Below are 27,434 nucleotides of genomic sequence, written 5' to 3' on the forward strand. Positions count from 1 at the left end.
AAGCGCGAACGTGTGTGTGCGTTTAACCTTCATACCTGAGATTAATGACTGTGGGGTTTTTATTAAAAAAACAAATCTCCTGGTATTGTGAGTATTTCCTCCAGATGTGTGTGTTAATTTCTCTCTCTCTCTCCCTCTCTCACACACACACGATCTGATTAAAGCTGCCTGAGGGAAAACCAGGAAGTGGCGGCAGGAAGACGATGGCAGGCGACCAACCGTGGACGAGTCGAGACAAAGAGGCCGTGTTGTGATTGGACAGAGCTGATGAGATTGTAAACAAAGACAAGTTAAGCTTCCAGGCGTCGTCGAGCCAAATGTTTGAGGGGAAACCTGAAACTGTTTGATCAGACGTGGTTGAACAGACCAGGGGTGTTTCAATATGTCGACGTGTCGCTTTATGGCCGACCTATGAACGTTTTAGATGCTGACACTTAAATCACTTCAGCCCCTTTCAGTACGTTATCTGGAACTGATCCTGATTGGAGGAAGTGATCTGAGCTCGAAGCATCTGTAACTGTAACTGTTACTTGTGAGAAACGGCACATTTAAATCTTACAAATATAGTTATTTGGCTTATATCGTGATAGATATCGTTATCACCTGAAATGAAAAAAAAAAAACATATCGTGATATGAAAAAATCTCATATCGCCCAGCTCTACTATATGGGAACTTTTATAGCAAGACATCTGTTGTTCTGCCTTGCTTAAGGACACTTCTTCGGTCTCTGACATATGTAAAATCATCCTTTTGGTGCCAAGAATTGAATCAGCAACTACAGCAGGACAATATGACCAAAAATATTTATCACGATATACATTGGAAATTTGCGATATAACTGACGATATAATTGACACTAGACAAAATACTTTACAACTCCACAACTTTATTAGTGCAAAAAACCCAAAACATTAATCTATTTTCACTTAAACAAGCAGCTGTTTTTTATGTGCATTAAAGTTATATAAAAAATTTACAGTGCAAATGCAAATTCCTTGCTGACAGTTTAACCAAAAGGCATTTCCAGTGGAAATTGTCCGACATATCCTCAGCATAACCATGTATATTATCCACAAAACTTAAAAAGAAGTTATACACACACAATACGGTAATACTATGTTGAAGCGCAGTACGTATCACTCCGCCAGGCGCCTGCCTACGATAGCCGTAATGCTCCGACAAGCCATCAAGCAGTCCGGGTTCGTAGCTTAACAAAGTCGTACTGAAACATTTGACAGATTTTTGAGCGCCGTGTACGACATAAAATCGTTTTGAGGTCAGTAAACACAACCAGAATTCATACATAAGACACACGGGATTATGAGGGGCACTGTCGATTTTCAGAAAAATCAAAGGATTGATTTTAAGTGTGTCGTATTTTCCAAAAAACACGGTAATAACGACGGCCCGCTAGCATGCTCTACCAAAAACAGTGCTTTGTTGTGTACCTGACGGACGAAAGCTAAACCAGTTTCACACCACTGAAGTTGCAGCATTTTTACAAACCAATTCTGGTTCATCTGTTTCATTCAACGATCCACTTTCGCCCTTCTCATTCTCCGTCGCCACCATGCTTTTTCCGTCATGTGCGTATGAAAACAAAGGCACTGCGCATGCGTGTTTTACCCAGATTCTATCGCAATATTTCATTTTCTTATCATTGCCCAACATTATACCGGTATTACCGTGAACGGTATGATATGGCCCAGCCCTACCAGCAACCTCTATGATTGAAGTGCAGTCATGACCAGGCAGTTTTCCATCTTTACAGCTCAGCAGCTCAACGCTTTTACTGCAAACGGTTTAAGTTCTACATTTCTATTCACTTCATGAGAGCAACGGGGGTTAGATGGAGCTGACCTCCAACCCCGATGGCCTTCTGGTGCGAGTAGTATTCATGTCAGCACCCAGGTCTCATGTCGCACACATTTTCGAGTTGAATAGAGAAGCACACACGTGCATTTAGAGGGTAGAAAAGGCGGAGGTCAGCACACGATGAGCTTTAGCAGGACGGGAAAACCTGAGAGGACGGAGCGGGAACAGAAGCCGGGTCTGGTTTTATAAAACACCCACATGCTTTCTGTCACATGCTGACGCTGACAAAACTTCTACAAATGTACAAAAACATGCAAGACGCAAAGCAAACGGCAGTCCCAACTTTGCTGCTGAATGATTTACATGATCGTGCACGGGGGGAAGAAATGTTGTTGGCTTCTCCCTGCAGAGACAAAACCGGTTAAAGTCCTGAAAATAATAAAGCCAGCATTCAGGAATGACTGGTATCATGAATCATTGAAGGAGAATGTAAGCATGTAAGGAGCCCAGTTAACCTGCAGCTGTGTTAACTCTGAAACTCAGTGTTTTCTCTCTATGTTCAGATAAACGCTGAAAATATATTCCATTAGTATAGGGAGCTTAGCTCGAGTATTTATTTTATTTTATTCTACTGTATATAGTATTTTATTTTATTTTATTCTACTGTATATAGTATTTTATTTTATTCTATTCTGTACAGTTGTGTACTGTATTTATTCTTATTGTATTCTAATTTTTGCCTCATAACTTTTGCACTGTCCACTTCCTGCTGTGACAAAACAAATTTCCCACATGTGGGACTAATAAAGGTTATATTATCTTATCTTATCTTACAAAGCTTCAGTTTACCCACTGATCTAAACTTCTACGCTCACCGATGGCCATGAGCTGTCAAGAGTGTCCGAAAGTGTGAGATCGAGGACACAAGGGATGAGATTCGCACGTTGAGCACTGCTGTGCAGCTGATGGTTGGAGTCTAGTGCACGTTCAGCATTTTTTCGATTTCCATTATTTGTATATCAACAAATCGTTAGTTGAGAAAAGTTTAATTTGGGAACCTCCCAACATTCTGGTTGTCTCTACAAGTCGCCGAATTTTACCAACAGTCCAAAATTTGTGGGTGCTACATCACTGAGACACCAGCACTGATGAAGTTCACTCCAGACGAGGCTTCAACAAAATCCACATTTTAGAAAAGACCCAGAGCAACTCTTTGATTTCTGGAAACAGCACTGGGTCTATTTTTGACACAAGCTAACCTCAAAATAACCCGGTGCCTGAAGCCCGGAGTACAGTCTGATGCGGACACAGCCACAAACAGCTAGAGACTCGATGACCGAGTACTCGTTCCCGGTGTGTTCCCAGGGAGAGGCTGAGGAGCTCGGAGAAGCTCAGGATGCCAAGGGATGATAGCAAAGGTGTGATCTGATCCTTCGGTCCAGATCGATGCTAAAATATCCTCAAATTGCTGCTGAAATAACTAGAAGTCATCCTGCTGCCTCAAACCTTCTCGCTCAGTGATCACTTTACATGGAAATGTGTTTGTGTTGCCCCGGCTGGGAAAATCCGATTATTCAAACATTAAAATGTAAATCAGTTTAAGAGTATATTGTGCTGTTACACTGCAGTGTATTCAACATTTTACACCAATAAAAGCTTAAAGTTTCATATCTAAGAAACAGAATCAGATCTTTCACCTTATCCTATTGTGTGTCTGCAGCTGAATCTGTGTGATGATGTGTCACTGCTTTAGTTTTGTTTAATAATTTGTAAAAAGACGAGAAAGAAAACTGAGTCCGCCTAGGGCAACGCTGCTGCGCTGCTTTAAATACACTGAATGTGCCTTCATCAGCACTGTAAAGCAGGAAATATGCTGACATACGAGCAGTTTGTCCTCCAACATCATCATTATCATCTACACTTACAGCCCGACCCCCTCCGCTGACCTCAGACTTGTCAAAGCTGCTCAGTTCTGTGTACCAATGCTGCATTGGGGGTGTTATTAGTGGGTTTGAGATGGCGGGGATGGGGAGGGGACGGGGGGTCTGCAGATCCATCGCAGAGAAGCTGGGTTTAAAACACCGAGGTTTCCACTCGGGGCACGGAAACCTGCAGAGCCTCGGACAACAGAGAGCTTTGTGTGTTACCACTCGCTCAGCTGTTCCCCCAGGCCACAGGAGGGCAAAGAGGAAGTTGCCACGGCGATAGCGGAGCTGCTGGCACGGGGACCCAACGGCAAGGCTTTGGAGTGAAACGAGTCTCAGAGATGCAGCGCCTGCAGGTGTGTTTCTTTCTGACAGGGCAGCTGTGTTCACGCCTGAGAAATGGAGACGCAGAGCGAGCTAATCATCGGCATCGCTCCTGCAGGAGCACAGTGACACTGTGAAGGGTCTCGTCTGACCTGCGCTCAAAGGAGGCAGCAGGGAAATTATGCAAAACTGTCCAACGGACTCTTTGTGGTTTGATCACATGCTTACGAACCTTTGCATGTGAGTCACAGACACACAGATGTTCACCTGCTGCACTTCCTTCACTGTTAGAGCAAAGATACTCGGACAGTGAAGGAACCCTCAGCTTAGACACCATGAAGGAGTTCACTGGCTCTTAAGCCTCTAAATGTGAACATTTCACCCTTTAAACTGGAAGAACTTCAGTTCATTGATAAAAAGTGTTGCTCATGCAAACAAATAAGGGGAAAAGGTGTTTTAGTTGCTCTGTTCTCACTTCCACGTCCTCTGAATACCTCCTTAAAATACAGTGTGTAAACACAGCCTGGTGCACAGAAAATTCACAGATTTGGTCTGTTGGTCTTGGCTGTGTCAGTCATGACTTCTCAGCTGCACCGAAGTCCACAAAATTCTTTCTTTTTTGCAGGATCTTTTTACAGCTGATGGTTTATTTATGGCAGATTTTTAAATAAGACGTGTCGAGCAATTTCATTTTGGTTAAAAGGTTAAATCTGATCGCTGCACGTCACACAGAAGGTTTGTGCGAGTTGGAAAGCTTGTGGCTATAAAACAAAATGTGCCTCTAGCTCCTGCTGGTAGGCCCTGGGATTCAGGTGTGACAGAAAAAGAAACTTCTGTGTATAAATTTAGACTTCATGCTTTAAACCTGGAAAATCTTCCATTTCTAGTAGATATGAGCCCAGACTGATGGAAATTGCTGATAAAAGAGGGGAGGGGTGTCACGTCCAGGAATATAAGTATAAATCTTGGGATCTTGTGCTGACAAACATTTGTACCACTCCTAGTTTCTCTGAACTTTCACAACAGAGGTTTGCGTTCCAGTTTATACTCGTTACTGGGAGAAACACAAGGTTGAAATCAACTGAAATGATTTGAAACAATGAAACGTCAGTAATTATGAGTACAAAAGCAGCTGTTTTCAGGGCTGACTGATGACAGTTTTAAAGCTTTCTGGTGCTATAAATGCAGTTTTTATGTCTCAGTGACCACTGAAATTAAGGTTACGCTCTCTCGCCATTCATTTAGATCAGACAGGATATGGAAGTATCGTATGTTGGTTGATTTTAATATAAATGTCAGTTTGGACCTCAAAAATCTGAAGATGTTCAACATGAAACCTTGGAAATCACCAAGAGACCCACTGTGGAGAATTATTACATAAATATAAGTAAATTAATTATTTAAAAAGCAACTTTACACAGTGAGAGTGAGCTGTGAGGCGGAGCTGCGTCATCGGTGAGCCGATCAACGGTGAAATAAAGTCCTAATCGATGAACAGAGCCCATTAATAGACTCAATATCAATAAGCAGTGCTCGTCAGACTCACTGTCACCGGCTTAACACAAACACACACTGACCCAAATATCAGCCTTTTAATCAGTCCAACACAACCATCCCCCATCACACACACACACACACACACACACACACACACACACACACACACACACACACACACACACACACACACAGTGCTGGTTGGCTGGCAGCACGCCGGCCGCTCTCATCCTCATCTCAAATCAAATAAAGCCGCTGTCATACTGCCGGCTACAAACTGCTGCACACACACTCTGAAACACACTCATGGTCAGGAGTTCATTTAATCAGAGCAACGATGCTGCGTCTGTGCATTTAGGCCCCAAAACAGAAACAAACACGTCTGAGAGGCTGTAAAAGGCTCCGAGTGTTCTTTCATTAACAAAAGCTGCTCATTAATTAAGGGGAGTAGCAGTTTGATCTTACACACTACAGTAGCTTCAGTTTACCTGAATAATCTTTACATAAGGACTGGAAAGACGTAACTCGAGCCTATTAACACACCACATGTTTGTCTAACAGTCGAGGATTACAGCAGGTATTAAATGGCTGAAGTGCATCAGTATTCTCATTGTAATGAAATGCTCTCTACAGTGAGACAGCTCTTTAACTGAAGCGCTGTCAGAGCAAACATAATACCTTCACCCCCATCAGCCAGACTACAGGCGGAGGCTGCAGAATAAAGACAGAAGTGTGGGCGGGAAGGAACTTCACCTGGAAACAAACAGCGCTCCAGCCTTCATCTAACGCTCACTCTGACACACTTTGACATGTTCTTACACTCAGATTTTTCCCACTGCCTCCTCACGTCCTCCTCCTTCACCTCTATCTCCTCAAAAAAAAAAAAAAGCATAAGGTTACATTTCCCCCCAAAATATCCTCTTGATGGGACTGCAAATAGGTTACGATGAAAGCGCTGCCTTTTCCGAACCTTCACAGAGACACTTTTACAACCGGACCTCAGAAAGGACACCAGGATGTAGGCATTGGTCTCTGGTGAGAGTTATTGTGTTTTGAACACGCACATCAGCCACCCTGACCTGCTCCTACCAACTCTGAGTAGTTTTTCATTCATTTAAAAAGGTGTGGATGGGTTCGCCATTGGTGACTAAACTCAAGTAATCTAGGCCAAGGTCACGCCGTTTGGATGTACAGGAATGCAGACTCTAGGAGACGCAGTCATGATCTTGTTCATGTTTTCATCATCAGTGACTACATATATGTCCACAAAATATTTAGACTATCAACTCATAATGTGTTTAGAGAAAATGCGTCTTAACTGTTCCTATACTCCTGACACATACGGGATCACTACAGGTTTTCGCTTAGGCAGCAGTTGTCCTTTCTTTAGGCGCCTTCCCAGCTTTGACAGAAGTCCAGCTGGGATAACCACATTTACTCAGGGCCTTCTTGATGTAATCTTCTGCTTCCCTGACCGCTCTGTCTGTGGGGATGGTGTTCGCACTATGTTGTAGCGTCCTGATGACACCCAGTTTGTGCTTCAGTGGATGATGAGAGTCAAACCTTAAATCTGTATGCATTGGCTTACAGTACACATGAACTTTTAGATGTTCCCATTACTGATGGAAATCTCACAGTCTAAGGTTTTTGCTTAGGCAGCACTTGTCCTTCTCTACTGGATCTGTCACAAAAATGAAAAGCCAAAGGATGAAACACACAAATAACCATCAGCAATCATCCACAGCAACAGTCAGTGAAATCCACGTGCAGGAGTCACTCTGTACAGAGGCCAAAACACTCTGCACTCTGCCAAAAAAGCCACGTTTCCATCTTTATGTGTGAATCTGCTTCCCTCTCGACATCCACTTGTCTGTCTACAAAATGACTCATCTTTAGGCTTTTCTTATTTTTAGCTACTGAAAACTACACACAATCAGGCAACAATCAGATACAGACACTAAACTTTAAACTGACGTGAGGATTCAGACCGCAGAATAAAAATCTGTTTGCTTATTAATGTTTGACAAGAATCCTTTCAGAAACCACTTCAGTTTGTTAAGGCTGTACTGAATTTAGGAAACAACATTTTTGGGTGTGTTCTGACAGGAAGATAGAAGACTAATGAAAATGAGCCAAAACGGTTTTATTTACTTTCTTCGTTTTAGTGCCAAGACTAAAAAAATGTCCCAATTTAACTCAAGACAAAAAGCATTGGAGGGAGAGGTGAAGTAAAGAGCTGGTCTGAGTCACAGACCAGTCTGTAAACTGATTCCAGGTTTATTAGCATCTTTAGCTCATCAGTTCGGCTGCTCTGCTCCCTTTGTTCTCTAAAGAACGGAGGAGGAGGAGGCGTTTGTTTCAGCGTGGTTACATCAGGCGTTACCGCCGTCCCGGATGCATCTCAACTTTGGCTCGCTCTGCTGCTGATGCTGCGTATCAGAGGGGTGATTCAGAGCATAACAGCGAGCGTCCTCGGATGGATTTGAGCCTTATGTAAGAGCTGTAAGCTGCAGGGAGGGGAGGGGTGGGACTCCAACCGGCACGCCAACGTCACTGGGCCAGTCGTGGACTACAGGACACAAACAAGCTAAGCTCAGTCAGCCAGTAACTGATATGAAGAAGCCTGAGGAGTGTGCAGTCTAACACAAAATGATCATCTATTAAAATACAAGAGAGCCAAAATATTAGGAACACACCAAGCACCACGACCTTTGGATTTTGGTCCATTTGAAAACCGTTACTGATCTTTTATTAACCACTTCGACTCTAGACGTTTATTATATTGACCATTAAAGTGACGAAGGCCACATTAAATTTAATAAGAAATAAATCGAGATTTTATAAAGACTGCAGTGTGACCGGGCCCAGGACCATTTGAGGCTTTATATGCTTAAGTTAGGGATGCAAACTTTTTCCATCTCTAACACCTCAGCTTTTGGTATCTGCTGATCCCATGCCGATAATAAGTTAATAGGTCATATTGCTCAGTGAGGAAAAGACCAGGCTGATATTGATCCAGGCAAACGTGGTGAACATCAGCAGGACCTTCAGGTCACGTCTGGTTTAAACTAACACAATCAATGACAAATCAGCTGTCAGCTCTGTGATCAATGGTTTTCATTGCACACAGGTGGACCGTGCTGCTTCACGGCTCTGTTCACAGAGGCCACAAAGCCTCGCCACACGGGCCGACTTGGCTCTGAAGAGGAAGTGAGGAGGAGGACAAGCAGGAGGAGGCACACACACTGACCTTCCACACATGCTCTTTGACCCCTGAACAACCTCCAGCACTGAGGCGACACAGCAGCCAGCTAATACGCTGCCAGCGAGGAGGGAGCGGCAGAAGGCCAAGGCGTCGCTGCTCTAACACTGAAGGTTAGCAGTGAAAACAGTGTTACAACATCGACGCGTCTCCGAGCTCTTTAATGAGCGAACAGCTCCGTCACATGCTTATGCAGTTATTTAAAAACACTGCAGAGAAAAGAGGGAAGAGCTTGTCTCTGCAGCTGTGAAACACAGAGAGTCCTGTCTGTTAAATGCAGTTTTCCTCACAGACTCTGGTGCGAGTGCTGTTAAAAATAAAGAAGGCTGATGGTTTCCAGGCCGCGGCCTGAAGTCACACTCGGGTCCGGTTATTTTAACACACCACACTCCGCCGGCCTGACCCGCCTGCAGTAATGATACAGCCAGAGTCCCCGCCGGAGACCCAGAACCAGGACAGCATCTGGCCCACTTCTGCTTCCTCGGCTCTGCAGAACAAACTCAAATTAAACCTGCTCTGTGTAGCTGTATCATGGACTATAATGCTCTTTACTGGACCTAAGTGAGAAGAAACTGAGCCAGCTTTAAAGACTGAATGGCCTGCGAACTGACCTCAGCATGGACAAATGGAGTAAATGGAGCTTTCGGGATCAAATCTAACATCTTCTTTCTGTCTGGAGTTCACTAAACTCATCAAGGAGAGGAACACAAGGAAGGAAGCAAGGAAAGAAAATAAAGCAAGGACACAATAAATAGAAGAAAGGAAAGAGGAGCAGATGAAGGAAATTAGGCAGTGAGAAAGAAACAAGCAGACCAGAGGATGGAGAAAAAAAGGACCTGAAAAAAAAGTTGAGGAAAGAAATTAAAAGAAAAAAGGAAAAACTGGGCAAACGAAGAAAGAAAGCTAGGTGGGAAAAGGAATCAAGCAAAGACAAATGGAGGGATAAAGGAATGAAAAACATAAGGCAAAAAGAGAAGGAAATAAGGACCCAATGAAGGGAAGATTGATAAAAAGGAAACAAGAAATAAGAGTTAAGGAAAGGAAGAAAAAATAAAAAGATTCAAGGAGGAGTTAAGGAAACAAGAAGGAATTAAATTAGGAGCACACAAGACTAGCATGCAAGGACAGAAGGAAACAAGGAAGGATGGAAAGGTGAAGGAATGAAGAAAGAAAAGAAGGATGAAATGAAGGGATGAAGGAGGAGAAAATTTAGCAAGGAGAAAAGGAAACAAGAAAAGAAAACGAGGTAAGGAAAAGTAAGAAAGGAGAAGAAGTGGAGTTACAGAAAGAGAAGAAATGTAGAACAAACGAGGCAAAGTTAGGATAGCGAACAGGTGACACTTTAAGGAAGGAAACAGAAAATGATGTCAAATAAAGAGAAGGAGACGAGCAAGGAAAAAAATAAAAATAAAAGGAGAAATGAGGAGAAGGAAGTAAGGAAGGAGAAGAGTCATCTCTCCATCATCCCTCCATCTCTGCTCCCTGCTGCAGCATTTCCTCTAATAGGATTTTCTCCCTATTATACCCATTGTAGTGTGTGTGTGTGTGTGTGTGTGTGTGTGTGTGTGTGTGTGTGTGTGTGTGTGTGTGTGTGTGTGTGTGGTTTATGTATGGAGGCAAAGCAGAGAGGAGGATCAAAGCTATAACTGAGAAACAGCTCGACTCATCTGGAGGAGCTTCAGCTGCTGAAGAATCACGAGTGTGTGTGTGTGTGTGTGTGTGTGTGTGTGTGTGTGTGTGTGTGTGTGTGTGTGTGTGTGTGTGTGTGTGTGTTGGGAAGATAAAAAAAGAGAAGAAGAGTCTTTGAGAAAAAGCAGATAAATTGATGCAAACGTAGACGCAGTAATTGGCATCCAAGACTGAGTGTGTGCATTTTTACAGCCCATATTACTTCTGCATGGCTGCGGATGTAGGTCAAACACACACACACACACACACACACACACGCACACACACATTCCCCTACATTTACTCCCAACAGACACACACACCAGTCGAGTCCATTAAGACAGCGAGGTGAGGGGCCGTCTTTATCAGACAACAATCCCTGGCCTCGGACAGAAAAAAAAAAGTTCCCCTCTGTACACTGATGAGTAGGTGCTCTGAAATCACCCAATCAGGACGCAGCAGCAGGATGAGGTAAGCGCATACAGGTGTTGAGTCAAATGACAAGAAAAAACTGATCGACCAGAGAGATTAGAGTGGCACGTCAGAGCAAGACGAGGAAGCTGTCGCTCACAGCGTCCAAACACATTATTTCCTAACTATTAAACACTAATTACAGTTATTATTCTTATTAAAATGATTACTACGGAGAACATGGAATCTTAAAAAAAGGTAACATGAGCTTGTGAAGTCAACATTACACCACATTTCATACCTCAAACAGACCGAAACATGGACTAAAAGAGCGCAGAGCCCAACAACATTTTCTAAATCATTTACAGCACTTCTGGTTATTATGATTAGTGTGGAGCTAATGAAGCCAAACACCCAACGAGAAGCATGTATGTCGATGCTAGAAGCTCATTTAGACCTAAGAGTCTAGCCAAATTAAACAACACAGATTATTTTCTTTAAATGCGCCGTTCCTGGTTATTATTATTATTAGTGTCATCATCATCCAGCCACTCCCTGAGGCTGCTTCTGCTGGAGGTTTCTTCCTGTTAAAAGGGAGTTTTTTCCTTCCTACAGTTGCCAAAGCACTTACTCACAAGTGGTTATGTGATTGTTGGAGTTTTCTCCATTATTATTGAATGGTCTTTACCTACAATATAAAGCGCCTTGAGGCAACTGTTGTTGTGATTTGGTGTTATATAAATAAAATTAATTTGTTAATATTACTGTGTAGCACGGCATGGTAAACAACCAATATGAGCACCAAAGCGCGGCGGTGTTTCTGATAGGACCACTGAGCCCTTTTTGTTTAAACTTCAAAACTGACAGAACGCTGGACTGAAAGCCGCGTGCAGCATGTTAAACACAAGCCGTAAGAGTGTGTGCGCTCTGCGGTGAGGAGCCGTTGTTAAAATGCGCCGCAGCATTTTAAACGCGATGCTTTGTGCCTTCAAACTAGGAGTTAAAAGCCTGGCTTGCCTTCGTCTTGCAGAGGCGTAAACCTTTGAACGCGCTGCCAGAAGAGAGAATCAAGTCATTCAAAAACCAAAAGAAACAGAAGTTGAACGTTGAACTTCAAAATAAAGGCCTCCCTGCTGAGGTTTTCTTGGTCAGTGTGAACATGAAAGAGAAAAAGTAACAAAGTAAGAAATCAGGCTGACAGATATTTTCTTGATTAATCTGCAAAATGTGAGGGAACAATGAGAAAAGCAGCATTTAATTGTTCTGCTGCCCTTAGTTATTTTAATTTGAAAGGTTTTCCCACACTGCTGAAGGTGTGAACAGCCACACTTCAGCCTCCAGTTTCAGGACTTCTCTCAGGACAAACAGGTCGTCTGCAGAAACAACAACTTACCTGCCAGACGCCGTCATCTGGCAGCTCGCTGGGTTGGGGGGGTTAACGCCTCAGGAATCTCAAACATGTGAAGCCATGCCCTGCACCACCACAACCATCCACCCACCCCCACCCCCTCTGTGTGATCAGACTCTAAACCTGTTAGTCCACCTCTGAGAGTCCTGCAGAACCCAACGCCTGTGGAAAGGTCACAGAGACCCTACGAACAGGACAAAACAGAGCTCCTTCAGAATAAAAGCCTCTAAACAAACCTTGCATCAGCCGAGACAGCTACAAATGATTTCTGCTTTATGTGTTTGTTTCTGTGTTTAGTCTTTGTGGTCCTGCACGGACTCATTTATGGAGCCTTTAAGGTTCCTCTGCAGAGGACAGAGGCTGATGGAGAAAACATCCATCTGTGAGAACAACAACTAATGCACTTCCTCTCATCTGTCATGTTTTCCACTCGTCCCCTCTCCATGGAAAGAGGATGCTGCAGATAAAAGTCAAACTGCTCCCTGTTCCTACTTCCTGTCTGACATTTTTAACCCTTCATTGGCTTCTGTCTCACCATGCTTTGGATGGAGGTGATGGCGCTCTGCCTCGTGTTGAATTTGCTGAGCTCCGAGTAATGAAAGACAAACAGCAGCAGAGTCTCAACCAAACACCACCCTGCTGTTTAAAACAAACACACACTTCACACTCAAACATCCACACACTCAAACCCTTGTGGTCACGTGTTTACCGTCAGCGCTGCCTCCGTTCATGCTCTCCGTGCTGGACTGCGACAGCACCGTCCTCCGGCTGCGGCGCAGCGACCTGTTGGTGCTAGGGCTCCCCACCGGCGTGGACGTGGAAGCACCGTCCCTCCTGGAGAAGATCCCGCTGAAGAAGCGAACCAGGCGCCGCTCGCTGGAGCGTCCCCCACCTCCCCGCAGCAGGAAGCCTCCACCTGCTGCCCCGGCAGCGTCCTTCTCTTCCGCCAGCCGCAGCAGGTCGCTGTTGTCCAGTGTGCGGTTCTTGCTGCCTTGCGCCCTCTCCCAGCGGCTCAGCTCGGACATGGAGTCCGTCTTGTTGAGGACGGCGCCGACCTCCAGTGTCCTGCTCTTCTCTCTGGTGGGGTCGAGGAGGCGGGCTGTGGGGAGCGGCGCAGCCGGCTCGTCATTCTTTGCGGCGTCCTGGCCAATGCAGCCGGAGCTGCTGTGGTGTTTGTCTTTGGAGAGCGCCCGCAGGCGCAGCAGCTCGCCACCGCTCCAGTGCCTGAAGCTGAAGCTGCGGCGCAGCAGACCGGGTGGGCGCTTCAGAGGAGGTGGAGTCTCCGGGGGGCCTTCTGTGGACGGCGCCCCGTTACTTTTAGAGTGGGCCAGCTTCCCGACGCTGCTCACGGGCTCCAAGCTCTGCTCCTCCACGCTCTTCGCCTTCAGGAGCTTCTTCTTCTTCTCGCCAACACCACCGTTCTCCACCAGTGCCTGTGGTGCTTCCTCCACCTCCCGCTTGCCGCCGTCCTCCTGCCCGGGCTCCGCCAGCGGACTGGTGGCCTTGGCGCCCCGCTGCAGCAGCTGCTTCCGGCAGATCTTCAGCCTGCCAAGCTCCAGCTGGCCCGTGCTGAACGTCCTAAAGTTCCGCATGTAGCCGTGGGAAGAAGAGAAATCCTCCGACTCGTCCTCCACCTCCTTCAGCTGCTCCAGCAGACCTCCCCGCTGCACCTCTGCCGACCCCTCACGCCTGAAGGCGCCCACCTTTGGGTTCTCTGCCCGCCGGGGCACCGAGCCCTCGTCCTCTAAGCTCTCCCTCTTCACCAGCGTGAGGGAGATCCGGTACACAGTCTTTCTCTGAGGAGCTCCTCTCTCCATCCTCTCAGAGCTGCTACTGTCCAGCAGGTACATCGCCTCCTTCAAAGCTCATGTGAGAAACTGTGAACTGCTCCTTTACTTTAAAATATTCGGGTTCAAAGAGAAACTGTGAACTGCTCCTTTAGTTTTATCCTCTGAGCACTAACCTCTGCAGGCTGCTGATGGGTCTGCGGGTAAATCCAGTAAACTAACATGCATTAACTCCATAAACCAGCTCCAAACCCAGGCTTTCCTCTTCATCCAGATGTGTAAACAGCGGTTTGGAACGCAGGAGACACTCGGGGTTCATCCCAGCCGGATTCACGACACACAGGCGCGTCCTCCGCGGCTCCCACGGGGCTCGCAGCTGAGCTCCTCCCGGTGTCTTAGGCGTCCTGCCCGGTCAGAGGAGGTCCTCACTCCGCGCTGAGTCCCGGCTCCAGCTCCGGTGTCTTTACAAACCAAACCGGGCGGGGAGACGCTGTTCGAGTCCCGGACCGTCTCCCATTGTGTGCGCACATCCCCCGCAGCGCCGCGCAGCAGCCAGCCGGGCCTCTCGCTCCTCAAACCCGCTTCACTTGTGCTCCAAATGCCGCTGAATTTCCAGCTGAAGACCCGGACCTCCGCTCACACTTTAACCCGCCGACAGTAAACACCGGACCGGACAGCCACCGTCCCCCGCTGCACTCTGAGCGATCTCCGCTCCACACACACAGACACACACTGAACACCGGCCAGCGGCAGCAGCAAAGGATGATGGGGAAACACGGTGCGGAGACCTCACAGGAGCCGGAGTGTTAAACCACGTGTTTATTATTTACTCTTACAGCAGAGCCTGGGCTTTTTTAGAGGCTCTGTTAGCGGCACCAACACTGAGAAGGACAATTTCTCCTCACTATGGCTAAAATATATGGAGGCCTGAAGCTGCCAAAATAAAAACAAACCAAAAAATTGAATTGAATTAAATTCCAATTTAAAGAAAAACTTAGTGCAAACAGTTTATTTATTCACTCATTCAAACACATTTAAGGAGGACTGAAAATCCCAAATTAGAAAGAAAGGATGAAGTAATGCATATATATATATATATATATATGCAACAGCTTATTCATAAAAAATATACTAATTGACATTTTAGGTGTTAATTCACTTATTCACTATTTTACTTTTGTGTTTATTTTATTGGTTTGTCCATTGAAGCTTGTTTATCTCTATTTTTGTAATACAATTCTTTTGTCCTGCAATATGAAAAACAAACAGGATGGCATTAAGATTTTCTTATGGAGGACCAAAAGTACTAAAATAAAAAAATAATTGTGTTAATGAATATATAAATAACAAATATAAATGCAACAACAACAAAAAATTAAAAAACATTCATGGCTATTAATTAATTTATCAAATTTCACATAAATGAATGCTTCTGATTTGGTTTGCTCCTGTATGTGTTTCATTTTAAATAATACCTGCATTTATTTACCTTCCTGTTTAAATTTGGATTTTCTTCCCTTTTTTCTTTTATTTACATAACCTTTTGAAGTACAGCCCCCTTTTTGCAACAATGAATAATAAATTAGAATACGCACATATATACATACATATACATATACACATATATGCTTGCAATTATTTTGTTTTTTAATTATCTATTATCTATTATTTATTATTATTTTGATAATTTTTTTCCCTTTTTTGGCAGTTTCAGTCTTCCAACTTTGGATACTGAAGCATGGATTTTATATTCTGGAGCAGGTTTCTCCCTTCAGCAGGCTGGAAACTTTCCTAAAATAAATGCTGAGGACCTGATGACCCTAAGCTGTGGCTTTACTTCCTGCTCTGATCTACATGTAAGTCAGCTGGGCAGTAGCGGGGTCACGCAAGAGCAAACTCCAGCTCTGGTTTTACCGTCTGCACCGCCTCCTCTAAAGCAGGGGTGGAGCCTCCTCTTTCTCCTCTCTGTCTGTCAAGCTCTTTGAAGCCTCCCGGGCAGCCATGGAGGCAAAAGCTGCACCCACAGGGGCACAAAATCAAATTTGAGGTGGAAGAAGCAGCAGAAAGAGGAGCTGAGGAGCTTCTGATGGTGGAATACACACAAACATTTAAGTGATGTTTAACTGAACCTGAGTGTGCACTGATTTAATCCCAAACAGTAAGCAAGAAACATAAAAATAAAGACGCAGAAACTGAAAAGTCTGAAAGAGGTCTCCATCTCCAGAGGAACCACTAGATTCCAACATCTGAGTTTCTCCCTCCTGTTTTACAGTCCCTGAAACACCGGGCTCATGCTGATGATCGCAGTAATAACACACTAAGGAGTTCCGCCTTAGTGAAGTTGAGGAAGTGATTCTGCTTTTAGGCTGGATATCTCCCAACCTATGAAGTTATGAGGAAACAAAAAAGATGGAAAAGTGGCTTCCTTAGATCTGCACACTGGAACAATATGAAGCTGCGGGCTTCTGGGCTGTTAAAGAGCAGATTGAAAGAATAAATCCACCTTAAAAACATTGTTTAGCTTCAGGTACCTCACAGCAAAGATTACACATATGCTGTGTTTAGGGGGGTCCTCTTGTGTTTAGACCCAGTGTCACTATGAGCATGTGCAGCTTCATCACCGCTCTAACTTTGAAATATTTAAGGTGGAAGTGAGAAGTGGGTCTGCGGTTGCTGTTTGTCACGTGACCTGCGCCTCTTTGATCAGTTTCTAAATTAAAGCGAAATCCTGAGTGGAAACTTGTTCTCTCAGCGCTTTCTTTCATCACGACTTCTCATCTCTGAAGTGCCTCCCTTCATCTCCGAGGAGGAGGAGTGCGGGGGAGGATTAACTCACCCTCCTCTTCCTCACCGTCAGGCCTCGGCCTCTGACGCCGGGTGGATGATTAGTGGGATTAATCGAGATTAGACGAGCAGCTGAGGGCAACTTTCTCCTTCCACTTTTCGATTGGGAAGCACATAAAGGTAGTTAATGTGCTCCCCCCCCCCAAACGAGACACCGAACATCAAACGCACCTCCACCTGACGACAGAAGTACGGAGAGGGTCGCTGCCGCTCAAGCACAGGTGGAAACAGCTGGACGGAGATGGGTAAAGGCTGCCGTTGTCACACGAAGCTGGAAACATTGTGCATCAAGGTGAGGAGGGGGATGGTGGAAGCAAACTCCACGCCGAGATGGCAAATTACACGGCAACGCACGCTGCCCCTCCGTGACATCAAACACACCTCGCAGCCTTTCATCCCGCAGCAGCCTCGGACTCAGACGTGAGATAACTCGAGTGATGTCACAGCCACCAATGCAGCTCCTGACTCCGGCGGCGGAGTCTGTCACGGCAGGTGGAGACATGAAAACCATCCTCTGCATGTTTGTCAGCGAGTCCTCGTGTTTCTGAAGGTTTGGTTCTCAAACCGGAAAAAAAAACAGCGACTTGTCCTGAGGGACAGTCTGTGTCCTGGAGTCTGTGTACAGCTCAGCTCAACACCTGCGATCAATTTATTCGTCCAATCGGGCAACCATGAGGTCAGACCTTGGTCTGGACATGAGAGCTTCAGTTCATGGACACAAAACGTCACGTTTTTTGGGTCCATGAGCACAAATGTGTAAGTAGTGTATTTCAACAGTAAGTATATTAGTGTAGTAATCTGTTGTGGTGAAGATGGAGCTGAATCTGTCGACTTATTGGTCGATCTACAGTCCTTCCCTCGCCCATCAGGTCGAGGATACAAGCAGCAGAATTGAGCTTCTCCATTTAGACTGATGCTCCACAACCTTAATCCACATATTCAGATATTTTGTGCGCAGAATAGAACGTCTTTGGAGGGGTCCTCATGGCAACCAATCTTTAAAAGACATGGCAACCGATGCATTTTAACCCAAACCTAACTCACCGGTTTTTCTTCCATAATATATAATTTTCTAACCCTAGAACACTAACGTGAGTTTCTAAGACTTTAATGAGGAAGAAAATCAAGTCCAGAAACTAATGCAGCTTTCAAATTAATAGGTTTTAAAGGCTTTAGGTCGCTGGCTCACTAACTGGTACAAACACAGTGAGGCGCTCTCCCTCTTAAAAGGTAAAATCTGCAGCAGAAAGCAAACAAAGACTGAAATTATTGGGGGGGGGAGTGTCTTTTTCTACCCTCTGCAGGTAAAAGAGTGCTCAAGGGCACTTAGATGGTGGGTGCTTTTGGTCAGGAAAATGACAAGGTCTCGTCAAAGTCAGCGCTGTGTTAATTCCAATCGATCAGCTCGATCAGAAACAGATCAGAGCTGTCTGCGGTAAGAGGCTGCTTTATCTCGACGTCCTCCAAAATGAGCTGTTAGCTTTTTGTGTGTGTGTGTGTGAGGATTTGTTTTCTCTTTCCTCTCGTTAATCATCTCGTGACCTCCCAGATTTATCTGGTGACCCCGTGTGGGGTCCTGACCTCTGACAGATACCAGTGAGAGGGATTTATAGCCGGCGCACTTTGAGGAAGGTTATTTCTCATTTTCCTGTGAGTTTAAGCTTCCTGGTGCAGGCTGTTTGCAGTAAAGTTGGAATCTAAGTGTCCGCAGAGGTCTGCAGAGCTTTAACCTGTCCTTTAAGCTTTAATCTGGCTCTCTGGGGACCCCGCCGCCGCCACTGCCCTTATCGGGCCCTGCAGCACCCAACCCCGGCAAGAGCGTGGACAAACACCGCCACATCAGAGAGGGTCACTGCGGCGAGGTTTATAGAAGGAGACAAAAGCAGCTGGATATTTGAAATGGTGATCTGCGAGCACAGCGGGATTAACCGGGGGTCAACTGCAGCCGGCAGGTGGAGACTGAAAACCAATGGAGGAAAAGATGGAGACATGGCTGTTAAATGGGATTACCAAGAAGTGTCTGGAAACAGCTCTGCTGCTGCATTTAAGGCAAAGGAAAAGCCTTAAAATAACATTTGAAGCCTTGATTGAATAGAAATCACCTCTTCAGAAACACGTTACTGCTCCTAAGACACTATACACGCGTCTTTTTCCTCGGTTTTCAACAGATCTTAAATTCACATCTTCCTTATGGTTTGGGAGCAACATTGGGGAAACAAGCCTCTTTCTTCTTTTTCTTTTTTTTTTTTTTCTTTTTTTGTCTCTTTCTTCAAGGCAAATTTCACTTTATCTTCTTTGTTTTAGTGGCTTTAAGCAACACTGAAAAGGTTTGAATTAATCTTTCTGTGGATCATATTTCCAGCTCTTGATCCTGAAATGACATAAACACCCACACATGCAAAATCAGGCCATTTATTTTATGGGTTTTACATAAACACACTAGAGTCTAGTGTGAAGAAGTCTTAATAATATACTTTATAACTAATAGCAGTCATTTGAATCTACTATGAATAGACTCTGATCTGTTTACAGGCCAGTCACTTCAGTCACTTTGGGTCTCAGCGAGCATTACACGAGTACAGATGCATAAATCTATATAAAGTTATAAAACAAGGCTCATTTTAAAGCACTGATACTGATCAATACATCAGGAACAGGCGAGCTCAGAGGTAAACTAAGAGAGAGAGAGAGGTGGTGTGTATCTGCTGACTGACCATCCCAGCATCCATCTGCTGTGTCGGCACGCTCTGGCTGCCTCACATGAAATATGTATGCAGCTCTGCAGACACTGCCAAAGCGTGTCTGACACGCCGCACCACCACGAGGGAGAAACACACACCTCTGTATCTGGAGTCGAATCTGCTGTTTCTGGGATTAACTGCTCGGCCCTTAAAACGTGTTAAAATGACCAAAACAGCCGGAGACGTTTACTCGATACGCAACGCTAGACAGATCTCATCAAACTGCAAATATATGTGGAACCGTGGTGGAGGATTTCAGCTTGACGAATTATTTTAAACTGTCAGAGAAGAGCCGATGAAGCAGAGGCGGCGTATAAAAACGGTTTACCATGAATAAAAATCAATAACATAGCTGTTTAAATTAAACCTGCATTCAATCAGTTTTAATATTTCCATCATTCTATTTTTGTCTCCAAGGAAACATCTCGCATTCATAAAAGGCTGATGAACATCTTTGAACACTCACAACTAATATTCAGAGCTGCTCGGCCCGCCCCCAAAGTTCCTGTACGTAGAATTTAATTTACACCGGGGTGCCTTCAGCCCCCCAAAACCTACAGAGTGAAAATGTAAACAAAAATGGGCACAGTGTCAAAAGTTTTCAACAATAACTCTTGAGTATTCTTTATAACAATAATAATAATAATAACTAGGAGTTTGTAGGTACACATAGGTTCCAGTCGGATAGAAACCTGTTAAAGTTACAGTCTGTAGACGATCGCTTGCAGTTCTGTTTTCTTACTCTTCCTGTTGCTGTGGGACAAAACATCCCCAAAAACATTAAATTTAGACTGTACACCATAGCTTTTCCCATCTCAGTAGAAGACTGTAAGCCTGCTGTTTACCTCAGCTGTCAATACTGGGTGAAGAGCCTCCACCTGTATTTAGTCTGAAAGACGGAGTACAACTTTGTAACAGAAGTCTGACGCAGGTCAATTAGTCAGAGAAGATCATCTGACTAATGACAGCCATTAGTCAAATCACCATTAGTCACGTTAGTGAGGACATCCTGAACTTTTCTGTCAGTAAGGCAGCTGTTGTTACCACTGAGTACAGTACAGTACATTTATGAGTACAGTATCCTTTTTTCTTCCTGTTAAATAACCTTAAAATATATTTGACTATACCTTTAACGCAAACAATCAGGTCTGCAATGATGGGGAAAATCACTGGTGTATTTGTGTGGAAAAGCCAGTAAAAGAACATTAGTTTTACACTTCCTGACAACAGGTTAAAGACGAGCTCCTGTGACAATCATGTTTAGCAAACACCCAGCGGGGAGCACTCTAATCAAACATGACACACACACACACACACACACGCTCATCTTCCTCATCCTGCAGGAGTTCAGGGTTTTTCTTCTGCATCAAAGACTTAGGGAGCAGTGGGAGGTACAACACCCTCCCTTCCACCTACTGCCTCACGTTCTCCTTCAACCCCTGGAGACGGGGGAAAATGGGTCAGTTAGCAGAGGGGGGCGGAGGAGGAGGGAGAGAAAGGGGGGAGCAGGCAGGGAGTGTCCCCCTCTGGTAGGAGGAAGGAAGAGGAAAAGGAGGTGCTGCACATCTGCACACTCATAAACATGCTTCAACAGCTAAAATCTAATGACTCAACAGCACAGAGGTCAAAGGTCAAACAGCAAATAAAGGAGACATTGTCCTGTTTTAGGCTACAGAGGCGACCAACAACTAAACGCAGCGTTACTTCTCTTACCTGTGATTGGAGGAGGTGGACAGGTGAGCCAACATCAGGAGGACATGAGGAGAAAGAAGAGAAGAGAAACAGTCACAACATGCTTCAGTAAAAAGGGATAAACTGCATTAGTCACACAAATTACAATGATGTTTTGCACATGTGGAGACATCTGGAGAAATAAATCAGGTCAGCGTGTTGTGTTGCAGATTTCAGTTTTCTTTCATTAAGTTTGAATGTTAATAATAACAATATGTTTGAATAATAAGAACAACTGTGGAGGTACATACACAAGTTCACACAAATAACACACGAGAATTTTTTTTAAAAATTACACTATTCATACCTACCAGACTTCATTCACAAAAACTGATTTTTCCTCACAGAAAACAGGAGCTGCTGTGCGATTTTTGTTTTTGACCCCTTTATTCAGATCCAAACTAACTCTTTATAACCCCAAGTTCATACAATTTAACCAACTAAACAATCAAGGCAAAAGTAGGCAAACAAATTCTGTTGTGAGGCAAAATTCCTGTTTTTGTGAATGGAGTCTGGTGGAGAGGAGCGGCTTCACTTTCTTGTCAGAAAGAGCAAAGAAATTGGTGAAACTGATCAAAACAGAACATCCACTTAAGCCATCTTGATTTTTTTTATTGATGCCAGACCTGTGCTCCTTGGAGGCTTACTCTAGTGCCACCTACTGCACATAACACACAGACAGTGGCTCAGATTCTGATACAACCTCACTACAAAGAAACGGGGGCGTCCCCAGCTGTCAGGAAACAGTTTTGACTCTGAAACAAAATGATTCTGAACACTAAATGCTTTTAAATATGATGTATGACATTATCAGGCACTCGTGTGTAGACCCTGCCCTCTCGGCTTTAATGATGTGTGGGGATTTCCTTTCTTTGGTTCCCACATCATTAGGAAACCAAACACACATAAACTCCCATCGCACAGGTGACCTTGAACAGATTTATGCAAATCAAAAATGGAGATGAGTGAATGTGGAGATAAGGAGAGGGAAGAGAAACCTGCCCCACCCCACGCTCCAGACGCCCAGTCTGTTGCCATGGAGATGCAAATGGAGGGGCAATGAGAGGGGATGGGAGGGGGCCGGGCGATGCACGGCTGGCTTGGCACCTGAAGGGTGTGTGTGTGTGTGTGTGTGTGTGTGTTTGCTCACTGAGCATGTGCAGACACATAGGGCAGCTTCTCTCCAAGAGACATGAGGATCATGTGGTTACCAACCTCAAACCATTAAAAAGCTACGGTGGTCTTTGACATCGAATCATATACACGAGCATTCATCCCTGTGCTTTTACTCATAAACGCTTTCTCATTAAAAAGACAAAAACTGCAGTTCCTCTAATGTCCACTAGAGGCTGGCTCCAATGGTGAGTGTGTCCATCAAACTTTCAAATTTTCCCCTTCATAACAACTATATAGTGAGTGAAGCTTTTTATAACTGTATTAAGGTTAACAGTTTCTATTATTAAGGGCATGGCCTCCTTGACTTACAGAAATAGACCTGGACCACGTTTGAACCGATTTGTGGGATTTGGTAATAAGCTGAATCATGTCATCAGCGTAACGTCAAAGTGTATGTTTGGTCTGTCCCTTCTGGAGCACTTTTGAATCCAGTTGTCTGACAAGTAATTTGGCTTATTGTGCGGTTAATTATACTAACAGACAGTCCAATAAGTCTGTGCTCCGGATGCAGCATCCTAAATAGACTAGTTTAAGTTACGTGACAATTCAGTCCTACACATATATGATCACTTGTGGCTCCACAAAGGAGAAATGGTGGTGGCTATAAAGCTACAGAAGGTTCAAAACTGGACTTAACAATATGTTTGGTGAAGTCCATGTTAAGCTCCAACTTTGGTGGGATACAAAGACGACAATAAGGAACATTATAATAACAGAAATGAATTAATCTGAATTTACAAAATGGGGTGAAATTGACTACTTAATCACTTTTAAGTTAAAATATCACCTTTTTTTGTTTTGACAAGAGGCTATAGAACAACGACAGACCAATACTTTGGTTTAATAGTATTTTAAAGCTTAAAAAATAAGTCAAAATTTTTAAAAAAGAAGAAAAACTGGCTTAATTATGGTTTGTTTTTGAGGGATTTTCCAACTTCTTATAAACAAAAGAGCAAAATGAACATTAAAGAGACGGAAAACGATGAGAAAAATGCATCCGATATGACCAGCAGATGTTTAAGGAAAAACAAAACAATAAACAGCATAAAACTGGCAGCGAAACGGGATGCTGCTGCAGCACAGATGGAGCCCAGCTGATTAAGAATTCGTGAATATCTGAAAACAACTAAAAATCACAACTGAAACACACACCTTCAAGTGTGTGTAAGTGTGAGGGAGTGATCGGGGGCTGCAAACAGCTGATGTCCAATAATCCCACGAGAGGTTTGAGTGCACACAAGCTACTGCACATAATGTGTTTTAATCTGGTTACAATAGCTGCTCGACCAGACACTGGGCTGAAGTTATGCTGCATTACAACGAGGCCGGTGATTGGTTCATGGCCAGGAAGCAAAGAGTAGGAGGAGGAGGAGGCAAACCAGGAAAGGGGGTGAGGAGGAGGAGGAGGAGAAGGGGGCAGCTGGGGGTGAAGTGATAACAGCACTAATCCCAGATAAAGAGAAGAGGAGCAGGTGGAAACTGGCATAAGAAGTGGAAAATATCTTCAGCTATTAAGAAAAGCTGTAACCACTATTTATTGATGATCTGTTGGTCCACAACAATAACTCAAAATGACAAAAAAGAACCAAAGTGATGTCCTCTGAATCATTTTCTTAGATTAAAGACATGAATGACAAATGAATACAAAAACCAATAAAATATAATAAAATATCACCAGATGTCTCTACATGAAATGCTCAGTCCTGCTAATTGACAATCTTGCAATTATTTTGATATTCTTTTTTTTAAGTTAAAATGTGAAAAAGTTCCCAAAGAATAAGATCTGGTGGTTTCTTTCTTTATGTTGAGGTTTGGGATGGGAATGAAGAACTGGTTTGAGTTAAGAGCCTGCAGAAATCCATGTCCGATCCATCAAAAGTGTTTTCTTTTTATCAATGATGACATATTTACATGAACATCAAAACATTTCAGACAGAAAAATATAATTATTTTGGGGGGAAAGCTTAAATATCATAAAAGAAATGCCCTCACTTTTCACGAGGTAAAGGTTTAAATATTTTGACTTGAAAATGTTGAAATGTTAAAAAAGGAAAAATTTAAAGTGGGAAGTCCAATATTTGAAATGTAAGTTAAAGGTTTTGAGACAGAAAGTAACGCTACAATTAGAAAGCTGAACTATTTAAACAGTGAAAAAGGTGTTTCTGTTGATTGTTGCCCCTTTCAAACACTTAACGACATTTAACTCCTGATTGATCTGATAAGTTACATAAGAGAAGAGATCATTTCTTCATCACGCTGCGAGTGTGTGCTGCAGAAATTCAGCAGAGACTCTGGAGACGTGCTCGCAATTCTCTGAGAAAATGTCACACAGGAAGTGTGTGCGTGTGAGTGTGTGCTGTGCATCATGAGGCACATACATAACATGCACACATGCACATACATATGTAATAAATGCCCTAGAGGCATCATTAGAAAGTAGAGAGGGGGATCCATTAATTATTCAGAGCCTGTGAATAGTCCCGCGTGTGTGTGTGTGTGTGTGTGTGTGTGTGTGTGTGTGTGTGTGTGTGTGTGTGTGTGTGTGTGTGTGTGTGTGTGTGTGTGTGTGACAGGGATCACAGGCAGCTAATTGGTTCCCACCAATCACAGAGCACCGTGCATCAGAAAACTGTGATCCCGTCAGATTAACAGCAGCAGCAGAACAGTTGATTAATTCAGCAACTTTTAGGGCAACATTTCTGCCTGGTGACAACATTTTTACATAATTAGACAGTCAGATAGTTTCCCTGCAGACATCAAATACACACAGGGCTCTTCACAGTTAGTATTTTTTACTCTTGTGTGGAAAGAGTTACAAAAATGCATACACATGAAATACTAATAAGTACACAGGGATAATTTACAAAAGCCAGTGAACTATGTTGCAAATTTAAAGAGTCTAGTCTCTTTAATGGGATCTTCCTCAACCTTTCCACCAAATTTCACAAAATTCTGCTCAGAAGTGTCAAAAGATCACAACACCAATGACCTAAACATCAAAGTATTCATACATGAATTTACCCTATTTTCCCTGAAAAGTTGATGCATGAGCATTATAAGAAAACTACTAGAAAAATATTACAGGATTATTTAATGCACATTTTAACTTTTTTTCTTTAAACTTTAGGATCCCCAAAGCTCTGTGTAGATTCCACTTGGAGTGAAAATGTAAAACCAACTTCATAAAAGCAACGACTGAACAAAGACAACTATTAATTAGGGACTGGTTTGTTTCTCCAGCTGAACATTAAAACCAACAGGTCCTTGACAGCATGTGTTCTGGGTAGGCTAACCCACTGGAACTTTGCATTCAAACATAGACATTTTCAGAGGTCTGGACCATTGTTTAGGACTGCAGTGAACTGATTCCCATTCAATGTTTGAAAAACTGTCTGTACAAAATTTACCATGCTTCATAAGCACTGCACTCACATTTGGTACATCTGGTCTAAGCATCAAGGCCACTGTATTTTCAGATTTGCACTGCAATGTCTGACAAAGTAACAGGGAAAGTCCTACTTCCCTTTTATTTAAAAGCAACAAATGCCCTTTTGCCCATAAGTCTTTGGTACAGGAACCCTGACACAATTAAACATTAATATAAGCAAAAACAATTCATCAAACTTTTGTCTTTACAGGTTTTCAGATATGAAATGTTTACATTTTTATTAGTTTTACACAAAAGAAATTGAGAATTAAAGCATTTTGGATTTGGGACAAAACAAGACATCTGATCAGGTCTTTCTAGATTATTGTTTTTTGTTTATAAAGCCCAAAATTAATTGATTAGCCAATCAAAATAACCCTTAGATCTTTATTAAAGTATCCCTGTAGGAAAATATCCCAACTCTGTTAAGTACAGCAAAACTAAAACGTGCTTTCTTTGAGTACAGTGACATATTTTTCAGTAATAAATTACTTTAAATACCAGAAATATAAGATTACTTGAGGACTTGAACCTTTGATTTCTGGGTGTCTACACACTCTGTGCCCACACACATTGACCCAAACACACACACACAGAAAATTCCCAGCATTCCTCCCATACCGAACGCACCGCAGCTCACTGCTGCCACCTGCTGTCCAGCTTTCAGCTGACTGATCTTTCATCAGAGTGTTTATCTGCACAGATCTCAGGTCACTCTGCCAAGGTCCATTCAAAAAGTGGTTGATTTATGTAAACAGAGGTTGCTGAGCTGTTTTAATGTCTTTATCATTTTATTGAGCCATAAAGCTCCACTTTCTGCTCCTGTGTCAGATTCTGCTGTAATAAACTCAGCCAGCGTGTCAATAAAACTCTGTCGTGACTCTGCGGTCGCTCACTGAAACTTGTTGTGGTGAAACATTGCGGTTGTCACGGCAATTGTAGTTTATTATCATGGTAACAGACACCACTTCCCTGAATGAAGCACAGAGAGGAAGTGAGGAAATCTCGACTTCCTTTGATTCTCTGCCGAACTTCATTCACGACATGTGACAAGCTGATTCCTGGTGGTCTTGCCGCTGGACGATGCATGACAGATGATGGTGTGTCAGATGTTTAAGCCCAGCTCTCAGGCTCTTCGGGTCTTACAGTTCACCCATAAAAGAATATGAGGCGGTACCTTAATGAAGTAACATTTGTAGTTCATCAGAGCTGAAAAACCAGGATGAGACATATTTCTTATGTTTTTGCATTACAGCTAATCACCCGTTACCCGTAAATGTTTGTGTCTGTTGCCTGGTTTCAAATGTTATTTTCAGGAAGTGATCCCTCCTGAAAACCTCCCTTAACCTTTAAGTGACCGAGCCGCTGTGGTATTTTTTAATCGTAAACATGAATTTTTCATGAAAGCTACTTCTC

At 43.6% G+C, this 27,434-nt stretch overlaps 1 protein-coding gene across 8 annotated transcripts in view; it reads right to left on the reverse strand.

The window, feature by feature from the left end:
* Positions 1-27,434, reverse strand: part of agap1 (ArfGAP with GTPase domain, ankyrin repeat and PH domain 1) — a 173,734-nt gene that overhangs the window by 110,815 nt on the left and 35,485 nt on the right. For 4 of the 8 annotated variants that reach the window (XM_005748361.1, XM_005748362.2, XM_005748360.1 and 1 more), the window contains exon 1: positions 13,022-14,835. The exons of 3 other annotated variants lie outside the window; for them this stretch is intronic. In XM_005748361.1, the coding sequence (XP_005748418.1) occupies positions 13,022-14,162 (1,141 nt within the window). In that variant the 5' untranslated portion in view covers positions 14,163-14,835. Of the gene's footprint in view, positions 1-13,021; positions 14,837-27,434 lie in introns of those variants that run through there. One more of the 8 variants, XM_005748364.2, reaches the window with a different exon arrangement.

This window comes from Pundamilia nyererei, unplaced genomic scaffold (assembly GCF_000239375.1).
Source record: "Pundamilia nyererei isolate P.nyererei 1_Seehausen unplaced genomic scaffold, PunNye1.0 scaffold00220, whole genome shotgun sequence".
NCBI lineage: Eukaryota > Metazoa > Chordata > Actinopteri > Cichliformes > Cichlidae > Pundamilia > Pundamilia nyererei.